The sequence below is a fragment of the Poecilia latipinna genome, unplaced genomic scaffold (assembly GCF_001443285.1).
Source record: "Poecilia latipinna isolate Pla-1442-1.1 unplaced genomic scaffold, P_latipinna-1.0 Scaffold3708, whole genome shotgun sequence".
Taxonomy (NCBI): Eukaryota; Metazoa; Chordata; class Actinopteri; order Cyprinodontiformes; family Poeciliidae; genus Poecilia; species Poecilia latipinna.
Window position 1 is genome coordinate 43,342 of NW_015116324.1, and position 18,273 is coordinate 61,614.

General features: G+C 39.3%; 1 protein-coding gene across 1 annotated transcript in view; it reads left to right on the forward strand.

Annotated features, from left to right (window-relative positions):
* LOC106941505 (mitogen-activated protein kinase kinase kinase kinase 4-like) overlaps positions 1 to 18,193 on the forward strand; it is a 33,547-nt gene extending 15,354 nt beyond the window's left edge. The window contains exons 7-20 of the mRNA XM_015024555.1: positions 61 to 140; positions 2,038 to 2,123; positions 2,342 to 2,436; positions 2,631 to 2,715; positions 2,790 to 2,948; positions 3,983 to 4,082; positions 5,547 to 5,702; positions 5,883 to 6,026; positions 6,173 to 6,307; positions 7,115 to 7,215; positions 7,715 to 7,864; positions 13,172 to 13,331; positions 13,426 to 13,565; positions 14,344 to 18,193. Of these exons, the coding sequence (XP_014880041.1) occupies positions 61 to 140; positions 2,038 to 2,123; positions 2,342 to 2,436; positions 2,631 to 2,715; positions 2,790 to 2,948; positions 3,983 to 4,082; positions 5,547 to 5,702; positions 5,883 to 6,026; positions 6,173 to 6,307; positions 7,115 to 7,215; positions 7,715 to 7,864; positions 13,172 to 13,331; positions 13,426 to 13,565; positions 14,344 to 14,427 (1,675 nt within the window). The 3' untranslated portion in view covers positions 14,428 to 18,193. The remainder of the gene's footprint in view (positions 1 to 60; positions 141 to 2,037; positions 2,124 to 2,341; positions 2,437 to 2,630; positions 2,716 to 2,789; positions 2,949 to 3,982; positions 4,083 to 5,546; positions 5,703 to 5,882; positions 6,027 to 6,172; positions 6,308 to 7,114; positions 7,216 to 7,714; positions 7,865 to 13,171; positions 13,332 to 13,425; positions 13,566 to 14,343) is intronic.
* Positions 18,194 to 18,273: the final 80 nt, after the last annotated feature.

An 18,273-nucleotide genomic window follows, 5' to 3' on the forward strand; every position in this document is an offset into this window, starting at 1 on the left:
CCCCCCCCCCCCCCCCCTTCCATTTCTCTCTCCCTGGTGCGTGTCTCTGTCGCCATCTAGTGGCAGTCCGGTGTTGGTGGCAGACCGGAGCGGAAGGTCTGCATCTCAAGGAGGCTGTTTGTCTAGCAGCAACCACCCAGGTGCGTGCTGTCCAGATATGCTGCTCTGTGGGGTCTTCAAATGAGAAATTTTAATTTGAGGTTCTTTTTATCAAGGTAAATTAAAATAGAATTATTTCTATTGGACTAAACTGACTCAGTATTTGTACTTGAGTAACTACTGATTCTGATGCAGTCTTTAGCAGCATGGATTTCGTACTTTTGAGTTTCCAGACTGCATTCCTTGTTTTATAATCTACTAAAAGACAAAAAATATGTATTTCTGTAAAATAAATTGCTTTATTTGTTATACACATCAAAACCCAGGTTTCTAGTCCAACACATTAACTTCTTTCTTTGTTTTTGACAGTTTAAATACCTACAGAACAAAAAAAAAATGCAATTTTACAACATTTTTGTCCTCTCCAATCTCTCAAATCAAAGTCTGAATCCGTGGTTCTGGTCTAGACATCAAAGCATCAGCACTTAAAATCTTTGACATTTTTAACACATACACACTATTTTCTTTAGCTCTTTTTTGTAATATTTAATACATACACGTTTCTGTCCTCGCTGTGTGACGTTAAACCAGACCAAACTTGTCTTGTTTCAGCTCAGTTAGAGTTACCAGTGCATGTGAACTTCTGGTTTCGACAAAATAACGGCTTATCATTGTACTTGATATCTGACTCTTTTTGAGCTTTTACCACATTCCCTGAACATATTATCAGACTTTTGTCCGACAGCTGTGGTTGACATCTGTGTACAGCTTAGAAATGAAGCACTGCGATTGGCTGAGTGTCTTAGCATCCCAACCGTATAAAGAGAGATGTTTGTTGTTGTTGTTGTTGCAAAGCCCACAGAAGCCAGATCTCTGTGGAATCTGTAACCAGTCATAGCAAAGCAAAGAAACAAAGCAAATATCTTGTTTTCCTCGGTCAGAGTTCACAAACTTCCTATTTCATGTAGGATAATCTGCTCCACATTTAATATGCTACAAAAACAAAAAATCTTACCAAGTAATTTTGGTTTAGTTTCTAGTCCAAATATCTAAATACACTTGAATTAAGGTAAAACTAACTTATAAGTGTCTTTTCAGCAAGACATCAGTTTGTTTTAAGTCAATAATTACTTAATATTGATGAAAAAGTACTTTTTTTCTTCTATATTTTCTATTTGCACAATAAAGCTTCTTGGGAGGGAAAAAACAGAGCGAAGGTGAGGAAAGGAAACGTAGATACTGCATAAACGGCCTTCACATATTTCAAAATATGATCATAAATATAAACATCTGACTTCTTAAGACTTAGTTGTTAAGACAAATGTCAAACTTTATTCAAGTGAAAATTTTGAAAACAGCCAAGTAAGTTAGTGCTTTGGAATTTATCCGGAAAAATTAATTGAGGGGAAGCTAACTGCGCAAAGCATTTTCAAAGTTAGCAAAAGCGCTACTGCGCTACACGAAAAAATGAGGTGTGTTCTCAGCTCATAAGCGGAAGTGTGCCACACTGTTCACTTCATCTAAAACTGCTCCCTGGTACTGAAAACGCCCATCTTTGAGGCATCTTCACTCAGTAACAACTTCCACACTGAGGAGTGTTACTGTTAGACCCACCTGGTAGTAGCATGGTGCATTCAGTGGTTTAATATGCATGCTATATATTTTAATTACAGTGAGCAAAACAAAAAAACAAACAAACAGATTTTTCAGTTTGATTTTTCAGATTCATTCACCTGTTCGTCTTACACATCTGCTCTGTTTACGTTTCTGAATGTGGCTTTTAAAAACAATGGTGACAAATGAGTTTATTACTGAACAGACTGCATTGTTGTTTGAAATATTATCGATGTTCAACTAAGAACCGATCAACATCCGGTTCTTAGTTGAACTACTGTGAATCTGGAGTTTTGAAAGCTAAAGTCAGTCTGTGCGTTTCAGGCCTGTTCAAGCTTGAAAGTCCTCTGCTGCAGCACCGCCTGCAGCAGCACAGGAAGACTGACGACACATCCAGTGGACATGCACAAGTAAATAACCCCTTGTTGTTCTTACATCTTGCTATTATTTAGGTTTGATGTGTTTTTTAATGCTAAAGAACAAAGAAAAATTGTAGTTTTATTATGATGCAACCCAAATGTAAACAGATTCTTTGCATGTTGTTTTAGTCATGTTTTTAGCTTCATCTGTGTCTAATCATCTAGCTTTTTCTTTGCCATTCTGACTCAAATGTTTTCATTCCACAAAGGGAGTAAAAGCTGTTCTGGGGCGACGTAACAAGGCCACTGAGTACTCCTCGTCCAGCGACGAGTTTGGCAGCAGCGACGATGAGGAAAGAACCAGGTGAAAGGCTGCAGGATTTGATATTTCTGAGAAGGTTTAACCTCAAGAAGTGCCATCTATGACTTTTTTGGAGTACCTGAAAATAATTTTCCCTTCCTGAAAGTTGGATGATTTAATTGTTGATCATGTTTCGATTGATTCATTTAACCACATCCTTTCATGTGGTTCTGAAATGCCCACCTCTGCCCTTCAAGGTCCGGCCTGTCCAATGGAAAAGGGAAGTACTTCAGAGGAATCCCCGACGGCATCGTCCTGCAACCCCACCACAATCTTAACCAGGTACCTACAAACACAACGATGAACTCCCTTTTCTAGGATTATCCAGCCTCTTGACGTTCTTCTCGGTTCCACAGATGTCCCGGTTGGGTTCGGACGACACCTACCTGCTGCCGGACCTCCTGCAGAAAACCTCCAGTCCGGCGCACAACGCTCTGAGCCAGCACCGCACACGAGAACTGAACTACTCGCTTTCACCCACGGCTCCCGGATCCCCGACTCTGCAGGATCTGCATGTGAGCTCAGTCAGACGAAACCAAAAGGTGGCTCTGAAGTGCAAACCACATCAACTAACCACTGCAAATTGAAAAAAACACAACAACATGTTCAAAAACACATTAAGCACAGCTACAAGTTAAGAAGACACTGAAGAGGTAGGTCTCAGTGGGAAATCTAAGACATCACTGATGAATGACGGAGCTTTTGGTTTTAGAACCCAAAGTTATTCTTTCTTTAGCACTTTTGTTGAAAATTTGTTGCCAGTGATGCAAATGCAACTAACATATCCAAGAATAATTTGAGTCGGGACAAACTACAGAGCTCAGCTTCGTTCTTTTTCACAGTTTGGACAGTACATAGCACTGTGGCCGTCTTTGCTCATCTAAACAGGGAGAGCAAATGCCAGAAAAACTGAATTTGTTCTCTCCCACTTTCCCACTAAGACCTGCCTCTTCCATTTTGCTAATGTTGTGTTTTCTTAATTTGTAGCTGTGCTTAGTTAATGTTGTTGTGCTCTTCAATTTGTAGTTAAACTTAGTGAATTGTTGAAGTGGATTGCACTTAAGGGCCACCGTATTTCCCTGGCAAATTTTTATTCTATATTTTTTGCCATTCATTTATCGTGGAGTAAATGGATAAATAACACCAGTGGGAACTGGGTGGCAGATGACACTGTTGTCTGATTCTGATAGATGTGAGAAGTACTAAATGTTTGGGAGTTTATTTGGTATTTGAATTACACAATCTGTGGCATCACTCCATTTATCCACCAGAGGGCGGTAGTGGTGTAGTAATACCAATTCAGTAATGACAAAAGTTGTCCACATTTTTCTGTGGTGTTATCGTTGTTGAATCAATGTAACTGTATTTATCTTGACCTCAAATTATCTTTGTTTCTTTTAAAAAAAGAATAAAAAAAGAAATGATATCAACAGAATAGGAAGCAGAAAATAATAGAATTTACTTCTTGCCTTTGAAGTCATGGGTAGTTTGTATCTAACCTAAACAGTCCAAGAGATTCACAATATGAATGTGCTGCTGTTCTGACCAGGCTGTTAGCAGTCCGTCTGGAAAAAGCACCTGCTCTTCTTCCTCTTTGTCCTTCATCGACCCAAGACTGATCCCCATATCATCCCCTCCACAGAGTCCAAGTAAGTGTTTATACGTACCGGTGAAACCAGACGTTTACGTACACTAAATAAAAAGACACATACAGTTTAGAAGTTAAATCAGACCAAACGTCTATTGTTTAAGGTCAGATAGGATGACCTAAATTATTTCTGTTTGCTAAATAACACAATAATATATGGAAAGAGAACATATGAGTTCTTTATTGATGTCCTCACAATCCGATGTTTCCAGACATTTCCTCAGTGTTTGGTAGCGTTGCCTTTGACCGGTAGCACTTGGGTCAGACATCTTGGGTTCCTTTCGCAAGTTGCTCACAATAGTTTGCTGGAGTTCTGGCCCATTCCTGCTGTATCCTTTGAGTTACTGTCCATTTGCAAGTCCCATTCAGCGGTGGGCACACTTAAGCTAATGTGCTACCAGCCTTCGTTCTAGCTAACTTTGAAAACATTTAGTGCGCTAAGTTTCCCCTTAGTTAGCTTTTCCAGCTAAATTATAAAGCTTTATTCAAACTTTCAGTTGAATAATGTTTGACAGATGTCACATGTTCAGAATTGTTCAAATAGTTAATCATTTATATTTCTGCTCTTATTTTAAAGTGGGTAAAGACTGTTTGTCTTAACTTGATTTCAACAGGAAACTTACAGGGACAAAATAAAACATGGACAGTAGAGACCAAGATACAAACATCAATACAACATGTAGGGGCATTATATGTAAATTAAAATGTCAAAATTAAATTGGTGTTTGAGGTTTGTAGCCTCTCAAGGGCATGTTAAATTTGAATTGAAGTTAGTGCTTTATCATTAGCTTCTGCTAAGCACTGTTATCTTAGTGCTTTACTGTTAGTGAAGCTAAGGTTTATGATTAGTGCTTTAGGGTTAGCCCAGCTAACTTTTCAGTGAGCGGTGCTCACTGCTGAACCCATTTACACCTGAACTTTAACTTCCTGGCTGAAATCCTGAGATGTTGCGTCAATATTTCCTCATAATGTTCTTTCCTCATGATGCCATCTCTTTTAAGAAGTGCACCAGTTCCTCCTGCAGCAAAAAAGCCTCACAACATGATGCTGCCGCCCCCATACTGGTGTCACCAGGCTTACAAGCATCCACATTTTGTCCACACAGTTCCACTTTAGTTTCATCTAAAATGAATATCTTTGTCGCTGATCGGCCTTTCTGGCTATGTCGGTATAGGAAACGTTTTACTGTATAGCCTGCATTTCCACTTTTTAAATTTTCTCCCCCTACAGAAACTTCTGTCAGTTTTGTTGCAGCATTAATTATGCATTATGTGTCGGTTGTAACCTAAAAAGTCTTCAAGGGGAATGAATATATATATATATATATATATATATATATATATATATATATATATATATATATATTTTAAATGACAAAAGTCACTGGATATGGAATATTAGATATTTGTGTAAACATTTAAAAAAGAGTGAAACTCAGGTGTATGTTTCATGTCTGATTGTGCAGCAGGTATGAAGGGTGAGCCGCTAAAGAGGGAATTTCACAGAAAGGGCTCAGTGGTGAACGTCAACCCCACCAACATTCGACCGCAGAGCGACACTCCGGAGATCCGCAAATACAAGAAGAAATTCAACGCTGAGGTCCTGTGTGCCGGACTTTGGGGTTTGTAGCTTTGCTGCTTTTTAATATACTGAATATGCAATTCTGTGCTTTTATGGGACAAACCTATCTTTAATTTAGCCTCTTCCACTTTTTTCCTTTGCTTTGTTCACCATCTGTTAATCACGGGACCACTCTCGTGACCGTGCACACGCTGAACAATGTGTGTGTTGGGTCCTGCAGGTGTGAACCTGTTAGTGGGGACGGAAAATGGCCTGTGGCTGCTGGATCGGAGCGGCCAAGGGAAGGTCTACTCGCTCATCAGCAGACGAAGGTTTCAGCAGATGGATGTACTGGAGGGACTTAATGTCCTGATTACGATATCAGGTATGCCAGACTGATTGTCAGAGAACGACGGCGCTATGTAATTAGAAGTGCTACTGTTCAACACACGTTGAACACATACCCGTTTCTGCAGGACGTGTTGACGTTGTTTTCTGCCTCTTTGTGACTCCATCTTTTAAACCGTGCAGGCAAAAAGAACAAGCTGCGTCTGTACTACCTGTCCTGGTTAAGGAACAAGATTCTCCATAACGACCCAGACGTGGAGAAGAGGCAGGGCTGGACCTCAGTAGGTGACTTGGAGGGCTGCGTTCACTATAAAGTGGGTAAGTGAACACTGCAGTGACATGTTGAGGGGAAACATGCCCATATATGGAGGTCCCCCACCATGTGGAACTCCAAAAAAAAGAGCTGTAAAAATATTTAAAAGCACTCTAAATGGAAGAAAATGAAAAATGTCTTTATTTTTCATACATTTGTTTGTTTATAAAGCACTCAAAGACACTGCGCAGCAATAAAGAACAATAATAATAGGAAAAATTAGACATTTAAAGCCATAAAATTTTTAGTTTATGTGGCAATTTTAACTAAAACAATTCTGACTAATGTGTTGCGACCAATATTAATCGTCTCTAGCTACAAGTCTGTAAGTTATCTTGCAAAATCAAAGCAACATTATTGTGAACTAAAACCAAAAAATAAAAAATTAAATTGACCAAAAAAATAAATAAAGCTAATAAAACATAATTTTTTTAAGGGTTACATTAATGGAAGCATGTGCATGTGTCACAATGGTGTAGTCAAACTTCTGATCTTAATGCAGAAAATTGGACAAAAAATGGTAAATGTAGATTGTAGGAAATGAATATTTTCAATAATTACTGCTGTAAATGATTTGCCACTTTAATCGCTTGATAAACTGATTCTTCCATGCATTTACGTTGAGGATGCTAAATAGCAAAGCACACCACACCGTTTACATTTATTTTTTTAACAATGATTGTTCAAGTCATGTTTGTACTTTGTGTTCTCCTATCACATAAAATCCCATCAAAGCACAAAAAAGCTCAAAAGTGGAGGTGTGAATATGTTTGTTAGCTGCTGTCCTTATTTTTTTTCCCTTCCTGTTTCAGTGCGATATGAGAAGATCAAGTTCTTGGTGATTGCGTTGAAGAACGCGGTGGAGGTGTACGCCTGGGCTCCCAAACCCTACCACAAGTTCATGGCCTTCAAGGTTTGTATCATTGAAAAAAACAAAAATAAAATTAATAACCTTTCATTTTGGTTTTATTCTTGGAGTCAAAGATTGAATCTCAAGTGTTTGGTCAGATGAACAACACATCTTTTTTTTTTCCATGTGCTATTATTTGAACTAAAAGTCAGCAGCTAACCACGCTATCCACCGTCATCTTTGTATCCTTTGCGTTGTCAGGGAGACGCCTGGTAGAAAACCTAACAAGGTCACTTCCTCATCCAGAGAACGAGCCTCACACTCGGAGCTGTGTCCCGTTTATTTCTGTCCTCTGGGACCTGAGCCACTTTTTCTCCTGTAGCCTTATAGTTTAACCCTCTCTCCTCAGAAACGTCCAAAAATATACTTTGTGCGAGATGGCATGACCGTCAACGACGGGGCCGTTTTTATCTGCTGCTCAGCTGTTGGTTGGAAAACCATAATTCAAGATGGATTCCTGCTTTTATATCTTTATTCATTCAGTTGTTCTGTTTGTATTCAGTCCTTCAGGTCCCTGCCTCAAAAACCTCTGTCTGTCGACCTGACCGTGGAGGAAGGTCAAAGGTTAAAGGTCATCTATGGCTCATTGTCTGGTTTCCACGCCATCGATGTTGACTCCGGAACGCCGTACGACCTCTACCTGCCTACGCACGTAAGCTCCTGCTCTGTTCCCGACAGCGTTCTGACACGCGCAGCTGTTCATCCCTCCTAAGCTCGTCCACGCTGCGGCACATTAAAACACAAACTATAACTGTTTGTGTTTGTTTTATGTAATAGTCCAATTTGCGTTCTGCCCTCCTCAAACCCAAAATAAACACTTTCATGCAAAGAACAATGGAGAAAATACAAAAAAAAAAACAAAACAAAAAAAAAACGTATTGAATGTTGGTTTGACAACATATTAATTACTTAATACTCAACATACTTTTCAGGGAAATAAAAATTGAAAAACCTTCGTTTTTTTTTCTTTCTTTTAATTTCACTTCAGTTATTTTTGTATTGGTTTACCACGTTAAAATCTTTATAAAATTTATAAAAGGGGTTTTTTGTGAGAAAGTGCCAAAATGTAAATGCATTTACTTTAAACAAAGTAAATGCAGGCTATGTTGGGCAGCAACCAATAATTAGTAATTCAAACTGAAGAGCTGCTTCTCAAACTCTTCTAGAGCTCCAGCTGGACTGGCTGCCTCCTGCTGCTGACATGCTCTGTAAATGCTCCAGATTAGACTTTAGTTAACTATAAATTAAAGGTAGAATACACAAATTCCCCTTAAACATCGAGTGCAGGCGCTGGTGTAAAATTCTGTCATCTAGAAAATGAGAAGGAAATGCCTTTAAGCTCCACACAGTGCAGCCCTGCTGTCAGATAACAGGAACCAGGATCGGTTCTGACCCAACATCCTGGCACTGGTTTGCATTAACTCTGCCCTTGGACTGATGATTGTTGGTGTTGCTTGTTGGATTCTTCCGAGCAGTGATTATATTTCTGCCCCCACCCGTTTTATTTCCATCCCTGCTTTCTGCGTCTCCGGTGTGAATCTCTGGAGAAGTTGTGCTCCACCTCCTACTCACCGTCTACTGATGTTAGTCACTGTTGTTGTTCACTTCTCCTGCTGTCCTCTCTGCTCTCCTCTGCAGCCTGTAGAGCCGTCAGATCCTCCAATACTGCAACCTCTGTGTCTGACATGTTCTATTGCTACAGGTTTTCAACATTCGTCGTTGATAAGCCTGCCACAAAAATCAATAAATCAGTGTAATCGCATTAAAACGAGCGCGATCATTTCCGTTTGGACAGCCGCCATTTTGAGAAACGCCGCAAACATTTGACACCCAATACGAAGTTGTTAGTCTGCACTGCCTTTCCTTCTTGCCTGTTTTCCTTGACTGTTGTGTTTTTTGAAATACGGTTTTGGTTACAGAGACTTCATAATCATTTTTAATTGTTTTGTTTGTTTGGTTTATTTTGGATATTTGAAATAGTTCTATGTTTTTTAGGAATGAAAGTTTGTTTGATCTTTCTCGCGTTATTATTATAGCATTATTATTATATTCGTTACAAAAGGTCTCAAAATGACAATATTGTCGTTTATCACAGTAATTCTTGGGACAATTTATTGTTCAGCAAACTCTGTTGTTGTATCAGACCTAATCACTACCGTCTCCTTCAACACTGGTCATACAGGCTCTAACCAGTCATTATTCCTGACTATGACTGGCCTAATGTCTGTCTAGTTTACATGACATGCAGGGTTTGGTTAACAGTAACCAGTTATGAAGCAGTCTGTGGCTGAAACATGGGAGCCGTTTCAAACTTTAAGAAGCTTTCTCACATTTCTGCAAATCAGTTTGTGTCGAATGTGAACAAAACGCCCACTGCTGGAGAATCACCGCTGGAGAAGCCTCTTTTGTTTTGCCTGTTTTTTTTCCCCATTCCTCTGCTGCATGTGGGCACATAAAGCTGACTGTAGACGATGGTGACTCACGGCTACATTTAGACTCAACACTTCCTATTAAGCATGCTTTTTTTGTTGTTGTTTTAACAACATTTAAAGTCACGCTATAAGGTGAAAGAGGCAGACATTGTTTTGTTAATGGCAGCATGTTCACATCCTTAAAAAGTCCTACATTCATCTATTTAAAAATGAAGGTCTTAAAATGCTTTAAATTCATTTAAAAAATAAAGGTGAGCTCGCAGGCCTTAAACTTTATCTTGGTAGGACTATTTAATCTCATGTTTTCTGTTTGTTGTTGTTTTTTTTTTTTTGTTGTTTTTTTTAGTGAGACTATTTTGACAGGCAAAAGTTTGAGTCACACTCAGATAATATCTTCACTGCATTTTGTGACTCGAGATGGTTCAAGCTACCGCTAACTAGCTACTAATGTTATTGGCATGAGGGCAAAAAGAAGATTCTTTTAGTTTCCGTCCATCCGTATCCGCTCTGTCGCTGTCGGACGTTTCGTTAACAAAACCAAACCTGTAGATCTTGGTGTGATTGATTTGGTGCAGCGCGCCACAGCCAAGGGAAAATAACACAGAAAAACCGTCAAAGAATAACCCAGAACCTTACCTTAACCCCTTCTTACTCTCTGTTGGCTATACTACACACAGACTCGTTGCCGTGGCAACTGACTGAGAACAATACCATTAATGTATTGGGATTGAACACTGAAAAACCTCTCACTCTATTCCCACACAAAGAGTGATGTTTATTTTGCGGTGGTTGATCGGCTAATTTAAACTCCTTCTCTGCTCATGATCTGTCAGACTTGGAGTGTGGGTCACCTTTTTTCTTAACTGAGTTGAATCAAATTCTGCAGCACATCTACATGTCACAGTTGTCAAAGTCAAGCTAGCATAACTGACCTACGTCCCTCGCTATTTTATTTTGATTAAAACCTTTCCAGATCTTGTTATCTAGATGCCATGGTGTTGACTATTAGTAGCAAAGCACTGCGTCTCTTTTCCCTTTGTTACATCACGCATAAAATTAAGACAAGCTGTCGACAAGCTGACGGCTAAAACCAACAGTGGTCATGGTCAGTGGGCAGTTTTTATGGCCTCCAGCAGGGAGATGGAGGTCGGGATGTTGCATTTTATTTTTTGCGTCTATCCTGGGTTGAGTGCAAATGCATTGTCAGGTGGCTGAGCAACGTTTGTACATTTTTGTGCAGACGGAGATCTTCAATTCCATTCGTGACGCTCTTAAAAAGTCTTAAATTTGAGTTGGTGAAACCTGCAGAAACGCTGAATGATGTTGTGGTGAGACCGAGTGGGTGGCTGGCGCATAAAGCAATTTCTCCCGCTTGAATAATGGATTTGAAGTTGCTCTTCATCTCTTTTCCATCCCTCTTCTCTTTGCATCACTGGCATAGATAAATCTCTTGTCTCCTTTAAAGTCTTCTGAAATTATTCAAGAAGTTTTGAGCTAACAAGTTTAGTTTGATGCAGACGAATTACAGTTTTGTTCCTCAGATAAAAGTTTTCTGTTTGAATAGGGGGAAAAAAAAAGGTTGATAAATGACACACTCTGCAACGGCAACATGTGTGCTGCTTGCACCCGATGAGTAGGAGTGGCGTCAGTGAAGGGAGAGAGAAGCTCTAAAAATACACTCGTCCTGTCCTCCTTCTGCCATCATTAACTCTGAGTGTCAGTTCTGACCTGCTCTGGCTCCTGGTGAGACATTTTTCCCCTCTCCCTCCTCTCTGGGTATATTAGGCGAGTCTGCCTACTACTGGTGCCTTAAACTGCTGCTGCAGCTGCAAACGTCATCTCTCTCTCTGACACACTTGCAGAAAAACCTTCACTCTCCCACTTCAGCTTTAAAATCCACTCACTTCCACTTGCTTTTAACACTCTAACAGACTCTTCACACGCCTTCTCCGTAGCTGCGCGGCCATACGCTCTCTTAAACACACACACACATGCACACACACCTCCTGGTATGTGCGCATCCCATTCGCGCCTCCCTGCACCATTCACTCTAAACTGGGGTTTGGGTTTCCTCAGTGCTGTTGATAGAAATTCATCTAATCATCCTGGCACAACAATGACTCACACATTGCCTTCTCTCACCTAAAAAGGCAAACACACACACACACCATATCCACGCACCTGTGGATGTTGGCGGTAAACTATCCAACAATGCTGATTCCGAGACAGAGGATTAAGATTGCGTTGCGCCTGTGGATGCCGGTCCTCATGCTCAGGATTGTGGTGGCTCGCATTCCGGTAACGTATGAAACTTTACCCGCTTCCTGCCGCCAGCTCTGAACGCTGACCGTAACTCTGGAGGGGCTTTTTTTTTTTTTTTTTTAAGTGACACATTGTTCTGTTGTTTTATTTTATCATTATTGTTTTCTTCATTTCTTCATTCTTCTGTTCCTTCTTCCAAAAGGATGGGAGGCGTGATGTTTTATTTAGTGAAAATATGGCACTGATAGGAAGTTAGGAAGATATTTGAGTCTTTTGTTTTCCATCCAATAGGAATTTTTTTTTCTATTTCCCCTCTCCCCCCATTTTTTAGACAAATTAGTCAAATAAAGTTCATATTTCTGAACTGCATATTGTGACCAGGTCAGTAAATTTAGATTTAAACAGATTTTGCTTCTTATATGGTTTAAGAAAATTTCTTGGAATAGCTGCCCATGAACAGAATGAAAGTTTCTAGGATGGTTAGAAAAATGTTTTTGAAGACATAAATAGCATGTGCTTTTAATTAGGGCTGATGTAAAGGATTATTTTAGTAATCGAGTAATTACTCAATCACTAGAGTGTGAAGTGGAAGGAGGATGAAAGGTGAAACTGACCCAGAGCCAGCCATACGGCAACAACAACAAACAGCAACTTTACACAAAATAAAGTTACAATTCAACTGTTTAATAGATAGAAAAGCTGTCAGTAATGTTCTTAGCTTATTGTATTGTGATCAAAATCTGAAGCAGATTCATTGCAAGCTGTAAGAAAAATGTTGGGATTTTTGTGGTCGAGTGGACAAAGCAGGAAGATTTGAGTATTTTTTTTATTAGTATAACGATATGTCCGAGCAACTTCCAAATTAAAATCACATGTGACTTTATGAGAGGGAAATTAAAGGTTTGGAATTAGTTCAGCACTAAATCAGAGGGTGAGGTGAAGTCCTCACAGCTGAGAAATTCAGGGAACTTTTGCAAAGCAACGTGGGTAAACGTCTCCTTTTATCCAAATAAGAGCTACATATCAAATACAGAGACTTATGTGATTAAAATAAGTACATAGATATAACATAGATATAAAGAAACAAAAATAAATCCTTTGTCTTCCTTCTGCTATACCCTGTGGACTATTGCTAAAATAATTTGTAGAAACGATCTTTCAAAAAATAAGAGAATTTTTTTGCCACCTTTTTCTGTATGTTGCTTCAAAACTGTTCCTTTTTTAAAATTATTTTTAAGAATTTTGCTTTTGTGTCTGTTGAACAGATCCAGGGTCCCGTCCATCCTCACGCCATCATCATTTTGCCCAACAAAGCCGGGACCGAGGTCCTGGTTTGCTACGAAGACGAGGGCGTCTACATCGACACATACGGCCGCATCACCAAGGATACGGTGCTGCAGTGGGGCGAGATGCCAACATCTGTCGGTAATCAGAGGCACAGAAAACGTTGTGAGCAAAAACGTGGAAGTGGTTACGTCCTCTGCTGAAGACTCATCTCTGTCCGTCCGTTTTTGTCCAGCCTACCTTCAGTCCAACCAGGTGATGGGGTGGGGAGAAAAGGCAATAGAGTTGAGGTCGGCCAACACGGGGAACCTGGACGGAGTGTTCATGCACAAAAAGGCCCAGAAACTCAAGTTCCTGTGTGAGAGGAATGACAAGGTGAGATGACCAGCAACGTTAACGCGTTAACACGTGCTTTATCTGAAAATTTTTACCTGTTAATATTACAAAACGCACATTAATCAAACTACCTACTTTGACCAGAGAGCCTCTCTCCGGTGGAGGGTTACCTCGTTCACCTCAGGGCGTTATGGGAGAGGCAAACGACGGTGGAAGGCAAAAGTTGAACCTTTTTCAACTGTCTCATGTTGCGCTGCTAGCTCATAGATGTCTAGGTGTACAAGCTCCAAATTTCAAATGTAGGAATTACGCCGTTCACTGGACTTGGTGAGGACCAGAGACTGGCGCCTCGTCACACAAGTTCCACAGGAAACGAATGGAGAGGAGCGTTTCCAAATTGGTTCGAGACACTGTTGGTTCGAGACACTAAAACGTTTTTTTGAAAGCGTGCATACACTGGCAGTTTTTGGTATGGGCAGTTGCCCAGGGCAGCATCAGGAAGGAACGGGGGCACCTAAGAATTAGAAAATTATCTCATTTTATCTGTCAGAACAAGTTTGCTGCTACTTGACTACATCACCTGCTTTCTGCTACAAAAAACAACCAAAAAAGTCAGATAATTGGTTTCATTTAATTGGTTGGATGAAGTCAGGCATAGAGATTATTTATGATTAATCGCAGCGCTACTGTGTGTGATTAATCCGATTAAAATTTTTAATCAATTGACAGCACTAATTTCTTCCCAAATCATAACAGCTTCATACACGGCTTTGAGATCAAACTTAACACGCCACCAAAACTGTTCTCCGTGTTGCAGGTGTTCTTTGCTTCGGTGCAGTCCGGCGGCAGCAGCCAGATCTACTTCATGACGCTCGGACAGAACTCTCTGTTCAGCTGGTAACCGGCGGATCTGCTGACTGCTGGCGTCCGTCTTTTTGATTCTGTGCTCACGCGACGATTAGATTTGTGCTGACCGACGCTGATCTTCAGGATTGAAGGATTATAACCCCAGGTCTATTCGGCCTGATCCCACTTCGACATGATCTTTCTGCTTGAATCCACCGATCGGGCTCCCGCAGCACGAGAGATTCAGAGACAGGTAACTTAATCGCTGCGCCCCCTGTTGGCATGGATTGTTGGTAGGAAGAGTCTAGCTAGCTGCCAGTGCCTTTGTGAGAAAGCAGCGAATCTTTACAGCGTTGCTGTCTCATCAACATGTAGCATAGGAACATCCAATCTTGGAAGTGTAAAAATTTCAGAACACGCGCCTGGACGATTTAAGTTTTTATTTGTCAGATCATTTTTGATTCAGTTAATTGTGCGCCGCCCTGATTTTGTGACGTCTTCTCAAAATACTTTTTTGTTATTATTATTTCTAGATCAGTGCTGCCTGTTTGTAATACCTCAAAGACTTTTATTATTCATCAAGACTTCTAGATAATCCCGATGCGATCAATTTCTATAATTTATTCATCGATACACGACCACACGAACGATGAAGTGTATCCTTTTTATTAGGATTATGACTCCACAATTCACATATGAATCCCTTTATCTGGAGAAAAAAAATACTAACTAACGTGATTGAATTAATTGATGAGCACTTTAAAAAGAAAATCCTTTTAACACCAATGCGCTACGCTCCACTGCGTAGTTTGTGTTAAATTTCTGTCTTCTAGCATTTTCCTATCAGTTTCCATAACTTCTAGTACGAAGTTATTCAGTCCATCCCAGAACTTAAACTCATCCTTTTGTTTCTGCGTACTGAGGACCAAAAACAAAACCGCTTTGAACTTTTGAGATGAAGAAAAGTGACAGCCCCACTGTTGCTTTTTTTGTGTCTATTGTACAGCTTACGATGTACATATTTATCTAAAATGCACTGCTTTCTAAATGTTTTACAAATGCCAAGCCATCTTTATTTACGTGTACAGAAATACAGGCTTATAAATGTGAAATTCAACCTCAGAACAGACTATTTGTGTGTTACTTTTGTGATTTCTGAATGTTTGTGAATATGAGTAAGAGCTACTGACAGTAAAGCTCTTGTTCAGGTTCCACCAACATTTATTAAAGCATAGGTGCTTTAATAATTTTTTTTTTTTTTTTTTTTTAGTTGACTTTCTCCTGATGCGTATAAATCAGGTGTTTTGCACAATAACCATGATACCGGTGTTTGCTCTTATGTATCCTGGTTTGAGACAAATTAATGTTTTCAAAGTAAGATATAGTAAGCCGTTGAAGTTCCTGGTATCCGTTTGCTTTAGATCAGTATTTGTTTTACTGTCAAATATGGCACGTACTAATGTTTCTGACAGGATATTTGTTTGTTTTTGTTGCTTTTGATGCCTTTAATGTACTTCATCCCATCCCCTTAAGATGCAAAGTGTTACGTTTTCAAAGTGTTGTGTCCTGTTGTTTTGATTTCAGGAACAGAAAAAACAAAAAAGGAGATATTTATTGTATTTGTTTTCACTAAGTTTAACTTTAAAAATTGGCAAAGACAACTAGGTGATTTCCCGTTTTGTAAGACAGACTAAGATCAGTTTGAAGAGTATTATAATGTTGTACAGATTTGCTAACCAAATTATCAACCTGAAAACTTGTCCGAGGCCATCGTGCGATGAAAACTTCACCAAAAACGTGTGAATTTTGCATTTGGAAATGTTTCCGTTTTCATTGTGTATACATTCCAGCCTTAGGCTTTGCTTGCGTTGCTTTGTACGTTCCGCTGCTGGTTTTCACTTTAAATTTTGTCAAAATATTGCCAAATATTTTTTGTAGTCATTAATATTTGTCAGTAGATTTAAGTATAAACTTGAAAATGCAGCTGGTTCTGTGAGAATATTGTAACCTCAACAAAAACAGATCTTACTGGGTGTTGAACGTTTATTGCTAACTTTTTATTAAATGTAAAGCATTTGTTTCAGGGGAACAACAAGCATTCCTTCCTAATGTACTCAGATAGTACAAATGAAATGGTAGGTTTGTCAACTCAGTATTTGATGCGTTAGCAAACACAAAGCTAACCATTAGCTAACTTCAGATAAACCTACCAGAGCTAGTTATTAGCTTAACCTTTGGAGCTAACTAACATTTTAAGCTAATGCATGGCTAACATTAAAGCTTGTTGGCTATTAATAACAGAAATGTTGTTTTAGATGAATATTTGTTTTGGTTTATTGTCACAAAACTCCAACTTTTAGGTCCAAGGACACTTAGAAAGGTTGTTGGTGGAAAGAATTAGCAAAAATAAGTTCCAATGGGTTAAATTGGAATTACATACATGAAAATACATCAAATGCAGTTCATGTGATGTTACAATAATTGACCAGTTCCAGTAATTCACATTAGTAAAATATATTTCACCAAATGTATTCATATGGAGGGATTTTATTTAGAAACAAAAAAATGTGCTAACTTGCCGTTGGCTCCAGTTACATCTGCGCAGCTATCAGTCTGTATTCGGCCATGCTGTTGAGTGGTCAGTAAAGAGTCCAGAAATTGAGCTTTGCTCTGAACCAAAACAGTTTCAACCAAGTTTAAATTGCATTGGGCCAGTTGATCAAAAATTGTGTATTAGTGTTAAAATAAAAGAATAGCCTTTCTTTTCAAAGACCTAAACAAACATTGTACAACGACAAGGTAATTTAACTCTGCCGCACTCAAATATGCAACACATCCTGTCATAAGTTTTTACTATATACAAAAATGCAATAACATTCACTTATCATCTTCCCATTAAAACCATAACACTGCAGTAATTTACACTTCAACAGCCAACAGGTGTTTTCTGGCAAAGACAGGTTCCTGCTGGTTTACTGTCATTGGACTGAGCCTGAGAGGAAAAGAAGCAAATTGTTCATGTCTTCACGTACCACCGTTAGTCAAAGTTAGTTTCTTCAGTGCTCTCCGGCTCCGTGTCCCTGTTGCTAGGTCTTTAACACTGTAGCTGGATCACTAATGAGAAACTTTCCTCCCACACCTTCCACTGGTTGGGATCATAACAGATTCAGTTTCAGACCCACAGTGACTCACGTCTCCACCAGTTCTTTATCTCTCAGTCTTCTCCAAACCTTTTATCGTCCCAACACTTTTACTCAAATCAACTCTCTCTAAACTTGATTTCTTTCCTTTTCCCTTTAATTCCTCTAGTTTTTCATCCTGTTCCTTGAAATATTTCTGACATTTTTTCTTCACCAGTTTGCAATTGAACTAACCAAGAACTGTCAGAAACAAAAAAACACAGGTTTTTTTTGCAAACTTTATTGACAAAGGGAATCTTTTCCAATGATGTTAAAGCATCTTATCCAGGCAGGATGCAGAGGAAGAAGGCCTTGTAGTCTTAAGGAATGAAAATCTGCTGAAACGTCATGAGTTGTTGTGTGGGAGAGAGTAAGGTAGACAGGTGGTTAAAATGCAGTAAAACAGAGGGATGGAGGTGAAAGACGTAGCTGGAGGCTCTAGGGAAGTGTTAAGTACCAGATAAAAGGGATGTTTGGTTTTGCTACGGTAGATACGAATCCTCACTTGGAAAAGTTCAAATTAGGTTTCTATGGTTAGAGAGAGGAAATATGCCGTTGAGTAAATGAGTAAATGACAGGAACAGTGAATATACTAAAAACATCTCAAGAGCTTGTTATTGGACCAAAAATAATCCACTGAAATGCAAAATCTCCAAAACACTGATTGTTTATTGACTGTTTTTCTTTTCATCAAAAACTGATTTTGGGCTACATAATTCAAG